General features: G+C 35.5%; 1 protein-coding gene across 1 annotated transcript in view; it reads right to left on the reverse strand.

The window, feature by feature from the left end:
* Positions 1-21,924, reverse strand: part of THOC1 (THO complex subunit 1) — a 42,245-nt gene that overhangs the window by 15,764 nt on the left and 4,557 nt on the right. Inside the window, exons 5-11 of the mRNA XM_082853761.1 lie at positions 20,138-20,256; positions 19,625-19,673; positions 19,112-19,207; positions 11,339-11,421; positions 8,112-8,185; positions 6,452-6,560; positions 5,146-5,277 (exon numbers count right to left, since the gene is read on the reverse strand). Coding sequence (XP_082709887.1) covers positions 5,146-5,277; positions 6,452-6,560; positions 8,112-8,185; positions 11,339-11,421; positions 19,112-19,207; positions 19,625-19,673; positions 20,138-20,256 — 662 coding nt within the window. The remainder of the gene's footprint in view (positions 1-5,145; positions 5,278-6,451; positions 6,561-8,111; positions 8,186-11,338; positions 11,422-19,111; positions 19,208-19,624; positions 19,674-20,137; positions 20,257-21,924) is intronic.

Below are 21,924 nucleotides of genomic sequence, written 5' to 3' on the forward strand. Positions count from 1 at the left end.
AACACTGATGCGCTAGATAATGTTGTGTTAGATTACTTCAAAGCCTGGATCAAGTGTGTCAAATATTCTAATCACAGTTGTGAGAAGCCCAACCAGTTAACTCAGATGGATGGTGTCAAGACGTAAAGTCTAACAACTGATTTACATCAAGGTTCATCAGTGGAAAACATTGCTCCGTTCTTATTGAGAACTGCTGAGTGCTTATATGATTTTTAAAGTGTAAGGCCTTCCATCTTGGACCGATAAGAAAATGTCAGCACCACCCATTTAACAGCTTTTTGCTGTAACTTTTTTTTCTCTGGGGGCACAGGGATCAATGATCTAGTTTCTACTTAAATTTCTGATAAATTCCAGGAACCTCATGGTACACTCCTGGAACTATTTGGAGGGCTGGCTCTTTCTCTGGCTGCAGACAAGGAAAACTCAAGTGGTGTTCCAGAGTTGTCCAAAAACCTCCCAGACCTGTTTAAAGGGAGTCCCATATGAGACAACTGATGAAACTAAAGGAAATTATAGGAAAGTAGTTAGCCTGCCTGTCTGTCTATAGGAGGGTCTCACTTCTGAGGTCATTTCCTAACTAGGTTGTAGTGTGTCTCATAAAAGATGAGACCTGTCTTTGCCTACACTACATAAACACTCAGCCTTGGCTATCTCTCAAATTGATAGAGAAAGTATGAAAAATTTAAGGCTGTACTGATAGCTTCTTTCTGCCAGGAACTTTTTTTTTTTAAGTGACTAAAAGTTCTTATTTGAGAGCTCTTCATACAATGCAGAGTCTGGGAAGAATTGTTATTTCTCTTACCTCCATGAACAAGAATGGCCTAATGACCACACTAGTGTGTGACTGTGGGGCAACCACTCTGGTAACTGATAGCTCTGGAGTATTCCCCCGGATCTTTTTCATTAGGTCACTGAGTCTCAACTGTAAGGGGAAAAGGAGTCGGTATTCTGAAGAACTGGGTAACCCTGAAGCTCATACCTAGTTACTGGCTGGGCTTTTTTCTGTAAGGACTCAAAGATATAAAAATACATTCCTTTAACCATCATGCTAACACTCATGATACTTGGAATTTTGTTTTAAAATGCTGGTTCTACTTTTACATGCTACACAGTACTGAGGGAGAAATTCCTATAATAGTACAGTGCCCTTCACACAGTATGATAAACTGGTCAATTAGAGGTGAAATCCTCCCTTAAAATTTCTGAGTATGACTCTGGACTAAACTTAAGGAACCGGCAGTTCTCCACTAAAAATAATAATCCAGGGATTATTTTGCTACGTTAACAAGGGAACTACATTGTTGGAAATTAGTGTTTACAATCATACCCTAGGCATGAGTTTCTAGTGGAAACTTCCACCTTTAAGAAAGAAGGTATGATAAGTTAGAACCGTATCTATTTTATCTGTAAAATCTGTGCCTACCTGAAGCTGCTACATGATTGGCCTGTCTCTAACTAGAAAGGTTATATCATCCTTCCTAAGAATGATATAAGGGAAACTCTCCTAAGAAAAAGTTTGACCACATTCATGTAAGCAAAACACAAGGGTTCTGGGTAATAACACGGCCATCAAATGAGGCTGTATGCTCTATTTGAGTGATGAAAGACCTAACCTTGTAATGACAAGACCACTCTCCTAAACCTGCTCACCACTGAAACGATGGGCTATAGAATTATACTCTAAATAATTAAATGGCTTTTGATTTCACTTAAGCTAGCTCTCACTGGCAAGAAATATATCCCTGAAAAATCAAGAGTGTTTCTGTCATTTACCAAATCTACAACCAGAAGAAAGTAACATTAGATTGGCACATACTTAGGTGGGATGGCCTTTTCAGAAATCCTGGGATGTAAAACATCATGTAAGGTGTTATAGAAATGCTAGAAGGCTTCTTTTAGTGAAGCAGTAAAACTTATCAAATGGTGCTATAGGTGGTGCATTACAAATATTTTCACTTGGATGCTGAGTAATAAACATTGGAAATACATACGAAAAATACGAAGATTGCACAGGAAGGGTTCTTTTATAGGTTGAAATTTAAGATAAAGTTACTGCTTAAGAGGCAACAAATGGAAGTGAAGATGCAAAACATCACATGCCTTACATTCTTTGTTGCAATTCTCTGTGCCTTTTTTCTTTCCCATATTGTAAAGTTTTAAGCTTCTAAAACCTGCTTTTCCCTCTATCAAAAGGTTACCTAATGGAATTCCAGTGCTTAACCCTGAAAGCTCATGCTGTCTGCATTGCTGGTGAAACAAAGCTCACAAAGAGTCAGTAAGGGAGACACTATTCAGGGACCAGTTCTGATAAAGTGGTGAATGGAGATCGATACAAAAGCACTGATTTTACATTCCAATGTGGAGATGTCTCTGAAAATGTATAATCCTGCTGCTTTCTAAAATGTCCTTGGAAATGTCAACTGTCCAAAAAAAAAAAAATCTTTTAAGATATCCAGGGTTTTGAAATAGTTGTCATGTCCTGAGAAATGTGACCTTTAACTGCTAAAAGCATACAACTCTTACTGGTTGTTGTATTTTTTAACTGTTTTGCCCTGATAATATTATTTAAATTGATATCTCAAGCTTTCTGAAAGGTATATATCTTTGGGAAGCTTCTTTGTTAAATGAGAGGAGGCTTTGGAATTTTCTTCCCTTTCTACATATGGTAAAATAAAATTCTGAATTCTTTATTCAACCAAAGAGTTTTATATGTCTGTTTCATTTAAATTAATAAATATATCTGGATTTAAAAAAAATCCAATGTGATAATCTCTATTAGGTAAATTAAATCAGTTTATGCAGTCATTACTGATATATTTGGACTTACCTACCCTTCTCTCTTTTTTTCCTCCCTTCCTGCCATCTGTTGGATTTATAAAGTAGTCTATATTCCTTCTTGTCCCCTTTTTTAACCCCTTGCCATCTGAGAGCTACAGGATGTTTTTCCTTTGGTGGTTTCCCTTTTAATATAATAATGTCTAAAGTTATTCAGCATTCCTTTTCTCCTCCTGAGGATTACAAGGACTGTAGCATATGCTTAAATTACTCACTAAACATCTGTTTTCCCCTCTATGATTCTTATTGTTATCTAGTTTACATACTACATTAAAATTTTTTAAAAAATCAGTTATTATGACTTTTTTTGTTTTTAGTCAATAGTAAACTGAAATATTTTTCTTTCTGTGCTCACAATTGCTTTCTGTATTCCACTCCTTTCTTATGGATTCATTTTCCTTCTTCCTGAAGATCATCCTTTAGTAGTTTTTCACAATGATGGTCTTAGAGTGGTATGCTTTCCTGGTCTTAGAATGAAAATGTCTTTATTTCCTCTACAGTCTTGAGTGCATTTAGCTGGGTATGAAATTCTGGACTGATAGTTTTTTCTCAGAAATATTTCTCCACTGTTTTCTGGTATCTATTATTCATAACTGTTAGAAATCTGTTCCCTTCCAGTATATTTGTGTTTTTTTCCTCGCCTCTTTGGTGGCTTTTAAGGTTTTCTCTCTATACCTGCAGTTACAGCATAATGTACTGAAGTATGGATTCACCTTTCTTTATCCTGCTTGGTAGCTGTAGCACACTTTTAATCTGAGAACTTGGGACTTCCTTCAGTCCTTTAGTTTCTCCAATACTGTCTCCATTTTGTTCTTTGGCAATCCTACTTAGATATATGCTAGAATTTCTCAATCTATCTTCCATGGCTCTTAACTGCTTTCAGGTTGACCAAAAAAATCTGTCTCTGTGCTGTGTTCTGGGTGAACTTCTCATCATTAGTACTCTTGTCATCTATGTCCAAACTATAGTTTAATTCTATGTGCTGTGCTTTGGTTTCAATGATCATATATTTTCATTTCAAGAATCCCAATTAGTTGTCATATTAAACTTTCCTATTTCATTTCAACTGAAATGTTTCAGTTTCACAATTTCTTACTCTCCATGGAGGCTGTACTATCAATTATCTCTTTGATTATCCAAAACATATATATTTTAAAGTCTTGGTCAGGCTATGTATCTAAAATAAACAAAGATCATCCCTTGTTGGTGATCTTTCTTAGCACTGGATTTCGGAATTTTAATTTATCAGAAAGTTTTGAATGGAAGGCTTTTGTTTTGGGATTGTTGCTTATTTCTTCTTCTTTATCTCTGTGTATACCTTTTTCTATCTAGTAGTTTTGTGCTTTCTTTCACCAGGTCCATGGGCCCAAGTCTAGAAAACAGTCTCATGATGACTTTTTGGAACAGCTGTTTCATGAGTATACTGGGGATATCTCATATCTGGTCATAGAGCAAGCAGAGGACACAAAGTTGTGCCTTTGTTATCCCTAGACCCACAACTTGCTATGAAACCACAGCCTTTGGCAGAAGACTGGTAATATCTACCTTAGCTTCTTTTCAAAAGTGGGTTAAGTTCTACCCCAGTCTCTGGCTTCAAGCAGTGAATATGGCTCTGGCTCCTGGTCCCACATGGATCTGGTCTCACTTGTAGCCAAGCTCCTGGTTGCCACCACCTGCTTGGAATATACAGTCAGCAGGCCCAAGGCTTCATTTTCACTTATTACTTGGCAGTTCTGGTCTGTGAAGATATTTATCTTGTCTCTGGAAGCCCAGCTTTGTCTTTTTGGTTTTCTCTTTTTATATTTTACCTGTCATTGCTATGTGTTCGGAGCAAAGGGAGTGAATCGAAACACAAACTCAATGTGCCATCTTGACTAGAAACTTGCATAATGCCTTAGCATTGTATTTGAACAAAATTTACTTATTACTTATTAAACTGTGTAAATAAGATTAACAGGGAATTTTAAAACCCCTTATTTGTACCTAAATGGCAAACTATACAAAATATTTTCATAAATGCAAATGAAATCCTAACTTGAGGTTCAGAATATATGTACTTGAAAGTAACTAAAATGTATTTAATCCAAAGTAAATCTACAAAACAGACAATGCAGAACAACTTTTCACCTTTGAAATTAAATGTCTTACTTCTACAAGAAGAAATAGGACTCTCAAACTAACATTTGTCAGTTTTAACCAAAAATAAAGAAACTTTTCTACTGTATTTAACTTAAAAGGATATCAGCTAAATAGAGAAAACAAAAATAAAAGCATTTCTTACTATGCTTAGTGAAAAAGAAAGATTTATACCTTTTCACTTGTTAAAAACTTTGCAAAATATACATGCTCTCCTCCTGTTTTCAATTCTTCCATCTTTTTCCTTGAGGCCTGAGTATCATCTAATTTATAACTCTTAAAAACAGCTAGAACTTCTTCAGAATACTGCAAAGTAAAAATATCAATTAGTTTTATTTGGCATTGTTGCCCAATCATTTGTTTAGTGCTTTTCTTTATCAAAATAATGTACAATTTATTCCCACTTAATCGTATATGCATCCTTAAGGCACACTAAACAAGAAAAATTATGACAGCAAAATGAGGGTAAAACTATTTTTTGTGAGATATCATGGTTGTAAAAGTAGGAATAAACTCTCTACTTCTGGAAAAATGTGATTTCTTATGCAGTTTGTGTAAGGGGCAAACAGAGAAAGGAATGCTTTGAGAGTATACAGAAATTTACCAGTAAAAGTAGCTGTTTAATCAGCAACGGAACTCTCAAGCATTTCTTGTGCTAAACACTGTGACCAAATAAAAAAATGATGTCAAAGCCTATCCAGTTGAGGAACAATTCCAGATGATTTCTCACTTACCACTTAATCTGAATTTGGATAGTTATGGGGAAAAAAAAGATACTTCATATAAAATAAAAACTTTAAAAAGTAACACAGAAAACACACCACGCTACTTTTAAGAGCTACCTATTAACTTTAGATTTTGATTACAACAAAAAGGACAAACTGACCTTTAAGGAGCCAAGAAAAAGAAATACAGAGGATTCTTATAAAAAAGAGGTTAGTAAACTTTTCCTGTAAACAGTCAGATAGTAAATATTTTAGACTATATGGCTCATATGGTCTCAATCACAACTACTCAAGTCAGCCATTATAGCACAAAAACAACCACAGATAACACATAAATGATTGGTGTCGCTGTGTGACAAAATTAACTTTGTCTGCAAAAGTAGGCAGTAGGCTGGATGTAGTCCAAAGCCATAGTATGCAGAGTCCTATTCTTAAAGGATAGCTGAAATAATTTTGTGCAAAGGCAGGATGTATTCTGCAAAAGTTCATCAATTGACAATACTCACTATGTTAAAAAAAAAAAAAAACCCAAGGCTGTAATTACTAAATTTTAATCCTCAAGTCATTTATAAACTACTCTCAAAATCAATTGTTTATACATTAATTTACAATTTAGCTTCTATATTATGAAATAGGTATAAAAGCATAAGAGGTAGAACTATATAGTGAAAAGTAGGCTGGACAAGAGTCAAGTTCTGACTCTGCCATTAGCTATAAAATATTGGGCTTTTGGTAGTCTGTAATTGGCAACTCACCTTGAGAAAAGTTTTCCATGAAATTTTCTCATAGCATTGCACAGGGTTCCTAAAGTAATCCTGAAGTGACCAAAATTTTCGGTACAGGTTGTAATCAATTGGAATGGAGCTGATAAAATAAATGTTACATTAAATAAATCATTTAAGTTCTTTTAGAAATATCTAAATGCTTTGACTTTTCTTGGGTCACATATCCTCTGAAAAAGGTAATGAAAGCCATGGCTTCTTTCCCCCGAAAAGTACACAAATTCATAAATATTTATATAAACGTCTATAAATAATTTCAGGGGGTTCATAGACCCCTATTCCCTCTTTATCTTCAGTGGTGGAACCCCTGAATTTTGGCTGGATACATTCAGAATTTAAGGCTCTCTTTCCCAACCTCTCCTGCACTAGGTGTGGCCATGTGATTAAATTCTGGCCAGTCAGTGGGGAGCGGAAGTCATATGTCTCATATGGGCTATGTTTTACCATTTTCCCTTTTTTTTTTTTTTGCTGTACGTGGGCCTCTCACTGTTGTGGCCTCTCCCGTTGCGGAGCACAGGCTCCGGACGCGCAGGCCCAGCGGCCATGGCTCACGGGCCCAGCCGCTCCGCGGCATGTGGGATCTTCCCGGACCGGGGCACGAACCCGTGTCCCCTGCATCGGCAGGCGGACTCTCAACCACTGCGCCACCAGGGAAGCCCCCATTTTCCCTTTTTGCTGGCTAGAATGCAGATATGATGATGAACCATCCTGGACTATATGAAAAAGAGCAAATACCAAGGCATGGTGGAACAAGAAGTTAGAAGGAACATGGGTCCCTAGACAATCTCCTTGAAGAGTGCTACTGCATCCGCCCTGAACACCTGTCTTCTGAACACCTGTCTTCAGACTTTTACATGAGAAAGAAATCAATTTCTATGTTGTTTAAGCTAATGTTAATTTGACTCTAATGGTAAAAGCCGTAGGCATTATATCCTAACCAACACACTAAGACCTAGTATGAAACAAACACATTAGGTAAATATCAACTTAGTATTACAAAAATGGCGTTACTAATTCAATTTCTAATTTGGCTATGTTACAAATCTTCAGTGTCAATACAGATTTTTTTTAAACATCTTTATTGGAGTATAATTGCTTTACAGTGTTGTGTTAGTTTCTGCTATATAACAAAGTGAATCAGCTGTATGTATACGTATACTATCTTACTCCATTCTTTCCAAATAAACCTTAACAAGTTGAACCTATGGATTACAGTTAGCATCTGTGCTAAGCTTCATGCCCATACAAATATTCCAAGTAAGACTGTAATTTTATATGGGAAACAGGAAGTAGGTTTAGTGATCCACACAGCACCATGATCTCAAAATGAAATGGAAGGGAGAAGGGAAGGAGTGCGTAGGTTGCCTGTGGTTGGCTTTTCAAACATTATGAATATATGTAAGGTAGGTTACACCTAAACAACGGACTGCCTGCACACAATTTAGAAACCAACTGATACAGCCCATTAGTGATTTTGGAGTTGTAATTTTAAGTGATATACATTAAAGTTATAAACAAAAGAAATCTATAAGCATGATCTCCTTCCTCCCTGTCTACGTTCTCACCTTAGTACCTGATAAGTCATAAGGTATTATCTTTGTAAATCAAGAAATCTGAACTTCTAAACACTCACCAAGTTGTTGGAGCTTCATCATCCCCCATTTCACCTTCTTCCACATCCATTCCTTCTTCTCTGTCCTCCATGTGCTAAATTAAAAGAACGTACGTCCTGTCATGAAGCAGTTGTCAGGCAGAGGAGAATTCTATATGACAGGGATCCGAGAACTCAAGAGCGGTATGACAATAATGTAAGATAGCCATGAAGACATGGTGCAAGGACCTCCCTGGTGGTCCAGTGGGTAAGACTCTGCACTCCTAATGCAGAGGGCCCGGGTTCGATCCCTGGTCAGGAAACTAGATCCCACATGCATGCCGCAACTAAGAGTCTGCATGCTGCAACTAAGATCCCGCATGCCGCAACTAAGAACAGTTGCAGCCAAAATAAATATTAAATAAACAAATAAATATTAAATATTTATATAAATAAATAAATAATAAAAGAATATAAATACCTATTCATTAAAAACAATAACAACAACAAAAAACATAGTGCAAAGTTTTAAACCAGTACTTTTCCAAACACATTCAGTACATTCTCTCTGGGAATAGAGAATCTATGGCAAAATATGATTTGGAAACAGTATACAATGACTTGTTGGAAAAGTGAGAAGATCATTAGTACACTAAGGATTCCAAGAACCACAGTAAATAACTCAAAGCGATTTAAGTAGTTTTTGTCCCCAACTTTAATTTGACCTTGAAAATCTTCCCCCACCTGTACACATAACACTTATTATCTGGGAACACTTTAGGATATGCTGGGTGTACAGCTCCATATTGAAAAAAAATTTTTTTAATAATTAATTTTTATTGGAGTATAGTTGCTTTATGATGTTGTGTTAGTTTCTACTGTAAAGCAAAATGAATCAGCTATACGTATACATATATCCCCTCGTTTTTGGATTTCCTCTCCTTTTAGATTACCACAGAACATTGAGTAGAGTTCGCTGTGCTATACAGTAGGTTCTCATCAGTTATCTCTTTTATACATAATATAGTGTATATATGCCAATCCCAATCTTCCAATTCATCCCACCCCCCCCACTTTAAAATAACAAGTTTACATAGAATAGTCCAAGAAATACCTAAAAGATACATAAAAGGGAAAGGCAGATTTTTTTTTTTTTTTTTTTTTTTGCTGTACGTGGGCCTCTCACTGCTGTGGCCTCTCCCGTTGCGGAGCACAGGCTCCGGACGCGCAGGCTCAGCGGCCATGGCTCACAGGCCCAGCCGCTCCGTGGCATGTGGGATCCTCCCGGACCGGGGCGCAAACCTGCGTCCCCTGCATCAGCAGATGGACTCTCAACCACTGCGCCACCAGGGAAGCCCAGGAAAGGCAGATTTTAAAAAATCTTAAAGTCAGTATCATTTCCAAATTGACAATGATTACAATTTAAGGGATAAATTAAGTAAAGTACTCTGATTAATTTACAGTGAAATATTAGTTACATCTAATTAATAATTTTTTAAACTTTATAACTTGCTCTTAAATGAAGAGCAGGTGCTGAATGTCCAAAAATTTGCCAGCTCTGGACTGTCTTCTGGACACTTCAAAAATAATCTTTAGGGGGTGTCCCTGGTGGCACAGTGATTAAGAATCTGCCTGCCAATGCAGGGGGACACGGGTTCGAGGCTTGGCCTGGGAAGATCCCACAGGCTGTGGAGAAACCTAAGCCTGTGCACCACAACTACTGAGCCTGCGCTCTAGAGCCCGTGAGCCACAACTACTGAGCCCACTTGCCACAACTACTGAAGCCTGTGTGCCTAGAGCCCATGCTCTGCAACAAGAGAAGCCACCGCAATGAGAAGCCCGCGCACAACGAAGAGTGGCCCCGACTCGCCGCAACTAGAGAAAGCCCGTGCACAGCAACAAAGACCCAATGCACCAATAAATAAATAGACAGATAAATAAATAAATAATCTTTAAAAATAAAGTTGATCTTGCTGATGTCCTTTTGAAAAAATCAGTGGGCAAATGATGGATTACTTAACAAATGGTTCTGAGATAACTGGCTCACCATTTAGAAAAAATTAAATTATAACTCAACTTACTCCAAACCCCAACCTTCCTGCTGGGTAAAAGATTTAAAAGAAAAAATAAAATCATAAAAGCACCAGAAGAAAACAAAGAATTACATACTCCTGTGGAGTGGAAGCCTTCAGTATGACACAAGGCTAGAAACACTAAAACAAAAGACCAACAAATGTTAATATTACTATATCCAAATTTAACAGCTCCATATAGAAAACTATAAAGTTACAAGAAAAACCATAAACTGAGGAAAAAAATGTATCAACACACAGTAGGAATGAATTAATAATATTCTATATAATGAGTTTCTACACATCAACAGTAAAAGACGTTTCAGCAGTAAAATGGGCAAATGTCATGAATAGGCAATTCTCTTCCTCATTGTTTCTAATCAGCACAGAAGAAAAATAAATTCCAATGAACATGCAGTAAGTTCCTTGACTTCATTAATAACCAAAGAAATGTAAGTTAAAACAAAGACGACTTACCTTTCAAGTATGTATCAATTAAGCAAAAATTTTTAAAAACTGGTAATTCCCCATGTTGGCGTGAAGCTGTGGGGAAATGGGAAGGCATTCTCTATGTGCCACTAGGGGTGGTATAAATGGGTACAACTTTTTTGAGAAGTACCCGGGCAACAGTTATCAAAATTTGATATATTATTTTGACACAGAAATTTCACCTATGAAAATTTATCCTAAGGAGACACAGGCATAATTTAGCAATGATATACAAAATACTATTTACTATAATGTTGTTAACAAGTTTTCACTATTAGAGATTATCTAAATGCTCAGTAACAGGAGACTGTGATATATCCAAAGACTTATCATGAGACATTAAAACACAGAGACAAATCTAAATGTACAGATGCAGAAATGCAACCATTTCATACTGTTAAAAGAAGAAAGTGATTTTCAGAACAGTATGTATTGTATGACCTCAATTTTGGAATAAAACTACATATACACAGAAAGTCCTGTAAGGACAAAAAAAGAATGTTAAGAGTGGTTATCTTTGGGGCCTTGGATTATGGGGTAGCTGTACTTTTTATTTTAAATATTTCTATTTTGTTTGCATTTTTTTCTACACAGAATACATATTATTTCTATAAATTGAAAACAAAGGTTTTTAAAATTTTTGATTTAGAAGACCCATTCATCTGAGTTATCTCAATAACAAAATGTTATATTTCATATCAGCCTCACCTTTTGACCCAATGTGCTTTCCTGCTCATTGGTATTGAAAACAGTGACATTTTCCAGATTAAACTGACTCTGCAAGTTAAGACCTATTAAAAAAAAAAAAAAAAGATTTTCAAAGCAAATCCATCAAACACCTAAACTTGTTTAAGAGTATAACTTTGTTGTCATATAACCAAAATACATAAAATGATAAATCCATAATTAAGCAAAAGATCAAGTCAGAATAACATCACACTTGATTTTCAAATTCTTTCTAAAATTCATTTCTTTAAGGTGCCTTTAGAGTATGCTGAATTCTGTATACACTTGTGACAGATATATTGATCCTTGTTATTTATGAATATTCTAGAACAATTTTACAGAATGCAATATGTAGTAATTTATAATTTTGCTGAAGCACAAGTAGAAATTGTATTATTCAAAAAGTGTGAATGTATAACAATATTTATAGGAAATATAGTTAGTGAGGGCCAGGTTTCTCGCTGTCAGGGAAAGAAGTTATAAATAAGCAGATCTATTGGTGCTAGATTAGACTCACAAGTTATCTATCAGTCACTATGATAGCACTGTTTTTGTTGTTGGTCATTAAAAAAAATGTAGACAGATACAGAAATACATGTTAGTATACATATGTATCTTTCCAAGCTCTGTCTACTGAGAGGGCTTAGAAGCAGTGATATTCTAGTAACAATTAGCATTATCTAGGTCCCAGATCTTGTCTTCTAAACACCATTTTTAAGTAAAACAAATCAGGCTCTTTGGAGAAGTGGCTGATTCCAGGGGTTGGGCAGGGAAAATACAAGATGTGCCTGGACTATCCTCCCCTACATGAAAGAGCTCCCAATGGGGAAAACTATAATAATTTGAGCAACAAAGTAAATAATGATATTATGAGATTATAACCCATATAAAATAAATATCCATGAGTTCATACTGAAATAGATGACTGAATTACAAGTAAACAAAGGAGAAGAGACAACTCTTCTTTTCTTTTCTTTTTTTTTTGGCTGCACTGCGAGGCTTGTAGGATCTTAGTTACCCGACCAGGGATCAAACCCAGGCCCCCTGCATTGGAAACGCAGAGTCTTAACCACTGGACCGCCCGGGAATTCCCAAGACAACTCGCCTTTAGAGAAGACTCCCAATTCATAAACGTAGAAGGAATGAAAGGAATAGAAAATCACCACCAGGACAACCTAATAATAATCACTGCAGGCAAGATCCACTGATGAACAGTACTAAACTCAGCCGGCAAAGGTCTACGGAGAAAAAGTATCTGCATAGCCTCGAAGTATCTCCCTCCAAATATTTATTAATTACAAAGGGGAAAATAGTAACTTTGTAGTAGAGAAATATGGTGATCAAGGATAATATCTTAAATAAGTGATGAAAGATAACACCCCCAGTAAAAAGACACATCAATACCATGTTGAAACGATGCACTGAGAAGGGCCCATCACCTCTGTGGTCTTCTTCCCCAAATCTATAACCTCAATCTAATTATGAAAAACATCACACAAACATGAATTGAAGGGCATTCTACGAATTATCTGACCAGTGCTCTTCAAAACTGTCAAGGTCATGAAAAAATAGCAAAGACTGAGGAACTGTCACTGACTGGGTAGATTGGGGAGATTAAAGTGACATCACAACTAAGTAATACAGGATCCCAGATTGGATCCTTAAAAAAGAAAGCACTGATAAAACTGGTAAAATCCAAATAAAGTCTGTAGCTAACAGTGCTGCACCAATGTTGATTTCTTAGTTTTGATAACTGTACCATGGCATGTAAGAGGTTAACATTAGGTGAAGCTATTTGGGTACTCTATACTATCTTTGCAACTCTTCATGTCTAAAGTTATTTTGAAACAAGAAGTTTTTTTTAAAAGCTAGTATGCTAGATGACGTCATTAAGCTAGTGAATGAACCTGGCTGACTATTTAGCATTGACTACTTAAAATATCTTTGTCCATTTTCTGTTTATTACTCAACAAAGCACATGCCATAATTCTCAGGTTAAAAATCTCAGTCATACTTTACTAAATTTAATGGGTAAATTACATGTGAAGACAGCTTTCTGAAGGTCTTGGGATATACCCTAGTGAATCTTATGCAATCAAATGTAAAAAAAGAAGAAAAAATACTGCAAGAAGATATCCCCAAATGCCAACCTAGCTTATGTTAGGGTGACAGGATTGATTATGATTTTTTTTCCCCTTCATTTTCCAAATTTTCTGAAACAAGGTTGGGTAATTTTATAATTTAAAAATTAAATTTAAAAATATAATTTATTAAAAGATATATATATATAGTTTAAAGCTACCTTTAGCAATTATTGTTAGTCTTTCAACTAGTTAATAAGAAAAAAGTGATTTCTCTATGTCTTGTCAATTTAGGAATGTAGCATATTGAAAAAGAGGTTAAAATGTTTTTTTAAAAATGAGAGTGGAGGCTAGAGATCAACAGGAAGGACTAAAGAATGGCTGAGAATTGAAACCTTGTTTTTATGTTTTCTGTAAATTCCAGAAAAAGAAATCACAAATCAGTACTTATGAAGGGGCACTTCATTTCACAAAGAGATAGAATTTCATTCATCAAATATTTAAATAGTGCCTAGATATCTGGTATTAGAAGTTACTAGGCACAGAAAATACAGAGGTGAACAACACAAACACACTGAAAATGCCAGGTGGTGCTAAATTCTAAGAAGAGATTTGAAATCAGGTGGTGATAATGGGTAACTGTGGTGGCAGGTTTAGATTAGATGCTCAAAGACAGCCTCTCTAAGGTAGTAAAATTTAAACTGAGATTGAGTGACAGCAAAAGTCAGTAATGTGACAGTAACGAACAAAAGGATTACAGACAGCAGAAAGAGTGCCAAGGTCCTAAGGTTCAATTGATCTTGATATTTTGAAGGTAAAAAGAAGGTAAGATGCCAATTCAGTGGGAAAAGAATAGTTTTTTCAACAAATGGTGCTGGGACAGCTGGGTATCCACATATAAAAAGAATGAAATTAGAACCCCACCTAACACCACATACAAAAATTAACTCAAAATGGATCATAGACCTAAATGTAAGAGCTAAAACTCTTAGAAGAAAACACAGATGTAAGTCTTTGTGACTCTGAGTTAGGCCAGGGGTCCCCAACCCCCAGGCCGTGGACCAGTAGTGGTCGGCGGCCTGTTAGGAACTGGGTCGCACAGCAGGAGGTGAGCAGCAGGGGAGTGATCGAAGCTTCACCTGCCGCTCCCCATCGCTAGAATCATCGCCTGAACCAGTCCGTGGAAAAACTGTCTTTCACGAAACCAGTCCCTGGGGTCAAAAAGGTCAGGGACTGCTGGGTTAGACAACAGTTTCTTAGATATGACACCAAGAGCACCAGCAACAAAAGAAAAAATAGATATATTACACTTCATCAAAATTTGAAACTTTTTTGCTGCAAACAACACGATCAAGAAAGTGAAAAGGAAATCCACAGAATGGGAGAAAATATTTACAAATTATTTATCTGATAAGGGTCTAGTATCCAGAATATAATAAGAATTTGTACAACTAAGTAATAAAAAGACAAATAACCCAATTTTTAAAATGGGCAAAGAATCTTAATAGACTATTTCTTTAAGGAAGACATGCAAATGATCAGTAAGCACATGAAAAGATGCTTAACATCTTTAGTCATTACAAAAATGCAAACCCAAACCATGAGATACCACTGTACACTCACTAGGATGGCTATAATAAAAAAGACAATAAACAGTCAGTGTTAGCAAGGATGCGGGGAAACTGGAACGCACTTGCATCAATGATAAAATGATGCAGCCTCTTTGGGAAACAGTTTGGTAGTTCCTCAAGAACTTAAATACATCATTTGTAGAGACATGGATGGACCCAGAGACTGTCATACAGAGTGAAGTTAAGTCAGAAAGAGAAAAACAAACATCGTATGTGAACACATGTATGTGGAATCTAGAAAAATGGTACAGATGAACCAGTTTGCAAGGCAGAAATAGAGACACAGATGTAGAGAACAAACATATAGACACCAAGCGGGGAAAACGCTGGGTGGGATGAATTGAGAGATTGGGATTATTGACATATATACACTAATACATATAAAATAGATAACTAATGAAAACCTTCTGTATAGCACAGGGAACTCCACTTCACTGTACAGTAGAAACTAACACAACATTGTAAAACAACTATACCCCAATTAAAAAAAAAAGAACTTAAATACAGAGTTATCATATGACCCAGTAATTCTACTCTTAGATATCTATCCAGGAGAAATTAAAACAGTTACCATATGACCCATCAATTCCATCCTATGTATATAGCCAAGAGAAGTGAAAACATACATCCACATAAAACTTGTACACAAATGTTCACAGCAGCATTATTTAAAAAGCAGAAACAACTCAAATGTCCATTAACTGATGAATAGACAAAATGTGGTATATCCATATAGAGAATATCATTCAGCCATAAAAAGGAATGAACTACTGATACATAGAACACAGATGAACCTTGAAAGTATTAAGCTAAGTTTAAAAAGCCAGTCACATGAAGTGAGAGAGTAGCACTGACATATATACACTACCAAATGTAAAATAGATAGCTAGTGGGAAGCAGCTGCGTAGCCCAGGGAGATCAGCTCGGTGCTCTGTGACCACCTAGAGGGGTGGGATACGGAGGGTGGGAGGGAGGCTTAAGAGGGAGGAGACATGGGGATATATGTATACGTATAGCTGATTCACTTTGTTACACAGCAGAAACTAACACAACATTGTAAAGCAATTATACTCCAATAAAGATGTTAAAAAAAAAAAAAGCCAGTCACAAAAGACCACATATTTTATTACTCCATTTTTAAAATGTCCGGAATAGGAAAGTCCACAGAGACCAATAAGTAGATTAATGGTTGTTTAGGGCCTGGGAGACAGGGTAAGGATGGAGGTAAGTGGAGAGTGACAGTTAATGGGTGCAGGGTTCCTTTTAGAAGTTAAAATGTTCTAAAATTAGACTGCAATGATGACTGCACAACCCTGTGAATATACTAAAAAACAGTAAACTGTACATTTTCAATGGTGAATTGTATGGTACGTGAATTTACATCTCAATAAAGCTGTTAAAAATATAAAAAGCTGAGCTTCCAGTAATGGAAGGCTAATTAATTAGCTAATTAATTAATTCAGATTAACCCTCTAAGGACAACTGAAAACTTGGATAAATTACATTAATTCTATGAATACTTACAGAGCATAAACCATGTTCACAGCATTGTTTTAGGCAAAGAAACAGAAAATTGTTTTCTTAAAAATAGTAAAGAGCTGACATTCAGTGAGGAATATATGGCAAAAATCAAGAAGGCAAGAAAGATAAGCAATGCATCATCAGCACTCAAAGCCACTTCTGTCTTGAGGATATCTGCCAAACAGGAAGAATCGGCTGCAAAACTGAGCTACTCTTTTAGCAGCTTCCTGAAGTGAGGATGATAAAAATAAATCTCTGAGTCCAAGGAAGGTGGGGAAACTAATAAATCCTACCCCAACCTTCTTCTAGACTGGGACCTACGTCCTCAGGTAGGGATCAACCAAATTGCAGTCCAGTGCCAAGTCTTCTCAATTATCTAAGGAATCACAGGCCTTGAGCTGGGCTAGATTAAGGTAATCTTGGACTAGTAGTAGCACCCTTGTAAGGGTGCCTGGCAGGAGTAATGAAAACTCTTATCTGGAGAAAGGTATCTAACCTAGGCCTCAAAATTATTCCCTCAAATATCTTCTCAAATATAACATCAAACACTAACTAGAAACACAAAGGGGTAAGATACAATCAGTGAGAAACAGTAGAAACAGACACTAGAGACATACCCACAAAGACTTAAGACACTGGAATTATCAGACACATAAAAATAACAATGCTTACCCTGGTTAGAAAATTAAAAAACAAGTTTGAAAATATCAGCAGGGAATAAGAAACTAAAAAAGTGACACAGCAGACTTAAAAAAGACTTTCTAGGAATGAAAAAATACAATTACTGAAATTAAGAGCTCATTTAGCAGATTATTCATAGCTGAAGAGAGAAGTAGTGAACTGGAAAACATTTCTAAAGAAATTATGCAGAATGTGATGGAGAGCAACAAAGATATGAAAAATGTAGAAAGTGTAAGAGACAGGATACAGTGAGAAGATATAGGATGTCTACTAGAGTTCCAAAAAGAGGAAAAGAGAAAGAAGCATATATAATATTTGAAGAAATAACAACTTAAATTTTTACAAACTGGATGAAGGACAACCAATCCATAAATTCGAGATGCCCACAAATCTGAAGAATGATAAATTTTAAAAATCCATGCTTAGATACATCATATAAAACTGAAAAACAAACAAAATAACCCAAACAAATAACAAACAAAAAACCCAAAGAAAAATAAAACCTTAAGAGCAGATAGAGAGAAAAAAAAAACTAGATTATCTTCAAAGGAGTTAGACTGACATTTGCCTTATCTATAGAAGCTAGAAGGCAAAGTAATGATTATCTCCCACTAAATGAAATCCTATATCCAGTGCCAACCTACAATCTTCTATCTATTGAAACCATTCTTCAAGAGTAAAGAAATAAAGATTTTCAAAGAAAACACAAATCTGCACTAAAGTAAAGTCTAAAGGGGGAAACAGAAGGTCAGAAATACAAGTGGTAAATACACTGATAAATCAAAATTAATCCTGACCACATTAAATAAGAGGAAAGAAAAAAAACATAGATCTAGCGGGACAAAAAGAAAGCCACATGTAAAACAACTGCTAACATATACTATAGGTCTTACCATATGCAGGCACTGTTGTAAGCTCTTCACATATTTTAATTCACTTAATCCTTACAACAACATATGAAGTAGGTGGTATATTAGCCTGATACTAAGGAAGGGAAGACTGAAGCAAAGAGATTAAAATCTGGCATATTTGAACAGATTGTGGTGGGCTCTGGAGAGCCTTGTGGTGGGCAGTGTTCCATTTCTGGACCTGGACAGTGGTTACACAAGTATTTGCTTCATAATTATTATACTATATTTACTTTATGCACTTTTCATATTACCATTATATTTCACAATAATAAATGATAAAAGAAACGAACAAAGTCAATGTGGCTGAACAGTAGTAACTGAAGGAAAAAAACAGAAAAATAGGCATACATTAGGAAATGAAATAAAAACATGATTCACAGCTACATATTTCAGTGTGATTCAACTGTACATTATTAATAAACTTTGAACTTAAAGAATCAATAACTTTAGGGACTTCCCTGGTGGTCCAGTGAGTAAGACTCTGTGCTCCCAATGCAGGGGGCCCAGGTTCGATCCCTGGTTGGGGAACTAGATCCCGCATGCATGCTGCAACTGGGAGCTGCATGCTGCAACTAAGAGTCCACATGCTGCAACTAAGAAGTCCACATGCTGCAACTAAAGATCCTGCATGCCATAACAAAGATCCTGCGTGCCGCAACTAAGACCCGGTGCAACCAAAATTAATAAATAAATATTAAAAAAAGAGAGACAAACAAACAGGCTTGCAGATATAGAAAAAAAGGAATCAATGACTTTATTTAAGGGTTACCTGTACCATACACTGGGACAGGTATAACTACTTACAAGTAAAATAAAGTGGGAATTTCCTATGTTTTCAACTTTTTAGAACCATTTTTCTTTTTTATCATCATAGTAGATTCTAATCTGGTAAAGATTTTCCTGCAAAGCATTTTATGTACAAAAGCTTACCTGACTTCTCAGATAAAGGGAAAAGTCTGGCCAAAAAGAGCTGAATTCGTCCACAGAAGACTGTATTCTGGGATTTTGATAATCTTCGTAAGAGATCTAACAACACATGGAAACGAAGGTTACACAGGTGAGATCTTTCTATGTTTATTACAACCATACCTAAGTTTCTTAACCAGTTTGTCAAAAGTATTTTCCTAAAGCAGTAGTTCTCAAAATGGGGGTAGAAACTATTTTTGTCACAAAAAAGCTCTAGAAAATTAGGAATAAAACTAAACAAGTTTAGCATGGGTAAGACAAGCTTTACTAAATTTTTTTGGTTTTCATTAAGTTTATACCCAGAACAGGAATAGTTTAATTTAAAGCAAATGATCAGTTTTAATAAGTCAGACTGCTATTTAAAAATGAAGATACAATCTACTTTAAAAATTTTACCACCTGTGTTTAATTCCACCACCTGTTTTCCTGGCCACATTTACTTTTTAAAAAACAATCATTTACTGTTGAATTACTTACCATTGCACATACGTAGTAAATAATTTTTCCCAGCAGAATAGAATGTATTCTGAAATTAAGACAGAAATTATTACTATTGTTCTGAAGTTGTTGCACATCCTTCAGTAATAAGTCACAGGAAGTAAAATTTTAAAGAACACTACTATGCACTGAGAATCTACTATGCCACTTTCACTTTTTTCAAGCAAATAACAATTTTAGTGAAATAAAAATATTTTCAAATATATAACAAAACACAATTCTAAGTAACTTTTAAACATGTAAAAGTGTTTGTTTTCAAGTTAATTGTATCTACTCAAATTTTGTACTTCCATTTTTTTCTCCATATAACTTTTACTTGGCTTTTCCAAGAGAGCAGAATATATAATTCTCATACCGACAAACTTTTTGGCAATCAGCAATATTAGAAATATAAGCAAAAAACAAACAAAAACAACAACAACAAAAACTACCCTCAGAACTCTGGATCTATAGAAAGATAATATTAGCAGAAAAAGAAACTAAGGCACTTACTGATTTCCAAGTAGCAACATTTTTTTCCACAAAAGTGAATATCGTGTCACACTGATCCAAAGGAAGGCAATCCAAAACATCTCCCAACAATACAAAAGGTGTAGATGCTGTACAAATACCTTCAAGTGGAGCACAAGCCAATTAAAAAGTTTAAAATACTGTTGAGTAAAACAGCCCATGCAAAATAATTTTAAAGAAAATATTAAAGGTATACTTTGTCAATCCTAACAAGGCTGTGAAAGACAAGAAACAGAAGCAACCTTAAGTCCCCAAACAGGATATACTTAAGTAAGTTTTGGTATGTGATGATGATAATCATTCTTGATAACACTTCTAGAGCATTTACTATATGTCAGGCACACTAAGTGCTTTACATATACTAACACATGTAATCCTTATAACCCTATGAGGTAGATAACATTATCTCCAGTTTATAGAATGGGAAAACTGAGACACAGAGAAGTTAAATAACTTGCCCAAGATCACAGAGCCAGTAAATGGTAGAGCTGGGATACGAACCCAGGCAGTCTGGCTCCACAGTCTGTTTTCTTCACCACTAAGCTATTCAAAAGAATATAATGCAGCCAATTAAAAAAGATGGTTATGACGACTATAATAACTTGGAAAATGTTTATGATATAATGTCAAGTGAAAAAGGTAGGGTTCAAAACTGTATGGGTATTATGGTTATCACAATAAAATCTTTTAAAAAGACCAGAGAAACTAAAACCATATACCAAAATAAATGGTAGTTTTTTTTTAAAGTACAAGAATTAGGACTAGTATGTTCCCTTCTCATTTCCAAATGTTCTGTACTATTGCTAAAATTTAAGTTGTCTGTGATTTGAAAGAACTACTTCAAAAAAGATAACAAAACATCACTGTAAAACAATTATACTCCAATAAAGATGTTAAAAAAAAAAGGTATATGAACTTCAAACTGAAAATTCTGTTCTTCCACTCTTCCTAAAGCTTTCAAAAACCTTCTGAAGTGGCAAAATAAATATTTGTTTCTAAAAAAAAAAAAAGATTTGATACTGATTTCAACTCATTAAACTTTTACAATAATACCATTGTTTCAAGGGAAAAAAGGGTAAAATAAAAAGTTGTTTATTTCTAAATTCAATCTTACTAAAGTAAAGCAATAAATTAAAGACTTTAAGGTCATCTAGGCTAGCTAAAAGTACTTTTACCTCCCTGCTCATTCTTCCTTCTATTTTTACGTAATAGATACTAACACTTGTTAAGTGTTTAGGAAAAGTAGACACTTCAGCATGATATGTAAAAAAAAAAAAAGTACTGAGTGGGTACTATTAGCCCAAATTACTGCATTAACACAGTATGTTCAGAAACAGGAAGTAGTATTTCCAGCTCTACTCTGCACTGGTAAGATCATATCTGGAATGTGATGTGAGGGATACTGCCTAGAACCAGGGAGGTATAAAGCAGCAAATTTCAACTCAATACAAAGGGGAAATCGCACCATCAGAACTATCTAACAGAAATCAAATAGTGAGCTCCATCAATGGGAGTAGAGGCCGGATGACCACCTGCCCAGGACTTTACTGAGGGGAGACAGGATAGGTCAGAGACAAGATTGGACCATATGACCTCTAAAGTCCTTTAACACTTAGATTTGTGATACTTTTATGTCCTGTAAATCCAAGAGATTTGAGAGACATACTCCCTGCCCTTAGCAAAAGTATACTTTGGCAAAAGTTAACTCACATTAATAACTATAGAAAATTACCTAAATTCCACTCTCAAAGTTTCTGATTCAGTAAAAC

The sequence above is a fragment of the Leucopleurus acutus genome, assembly GCF_964270905.1.
Source record: "Leucopleurus acutus genome assembly, chromosome: 13".
In the NCBI taxonomy this organism is placed as follows: Eukaryota; Metazoa; Chordata; class Mammalia; order Artiodactyla; family Delphinidae; genus Leucopleurus; species Leucopleurus acutus.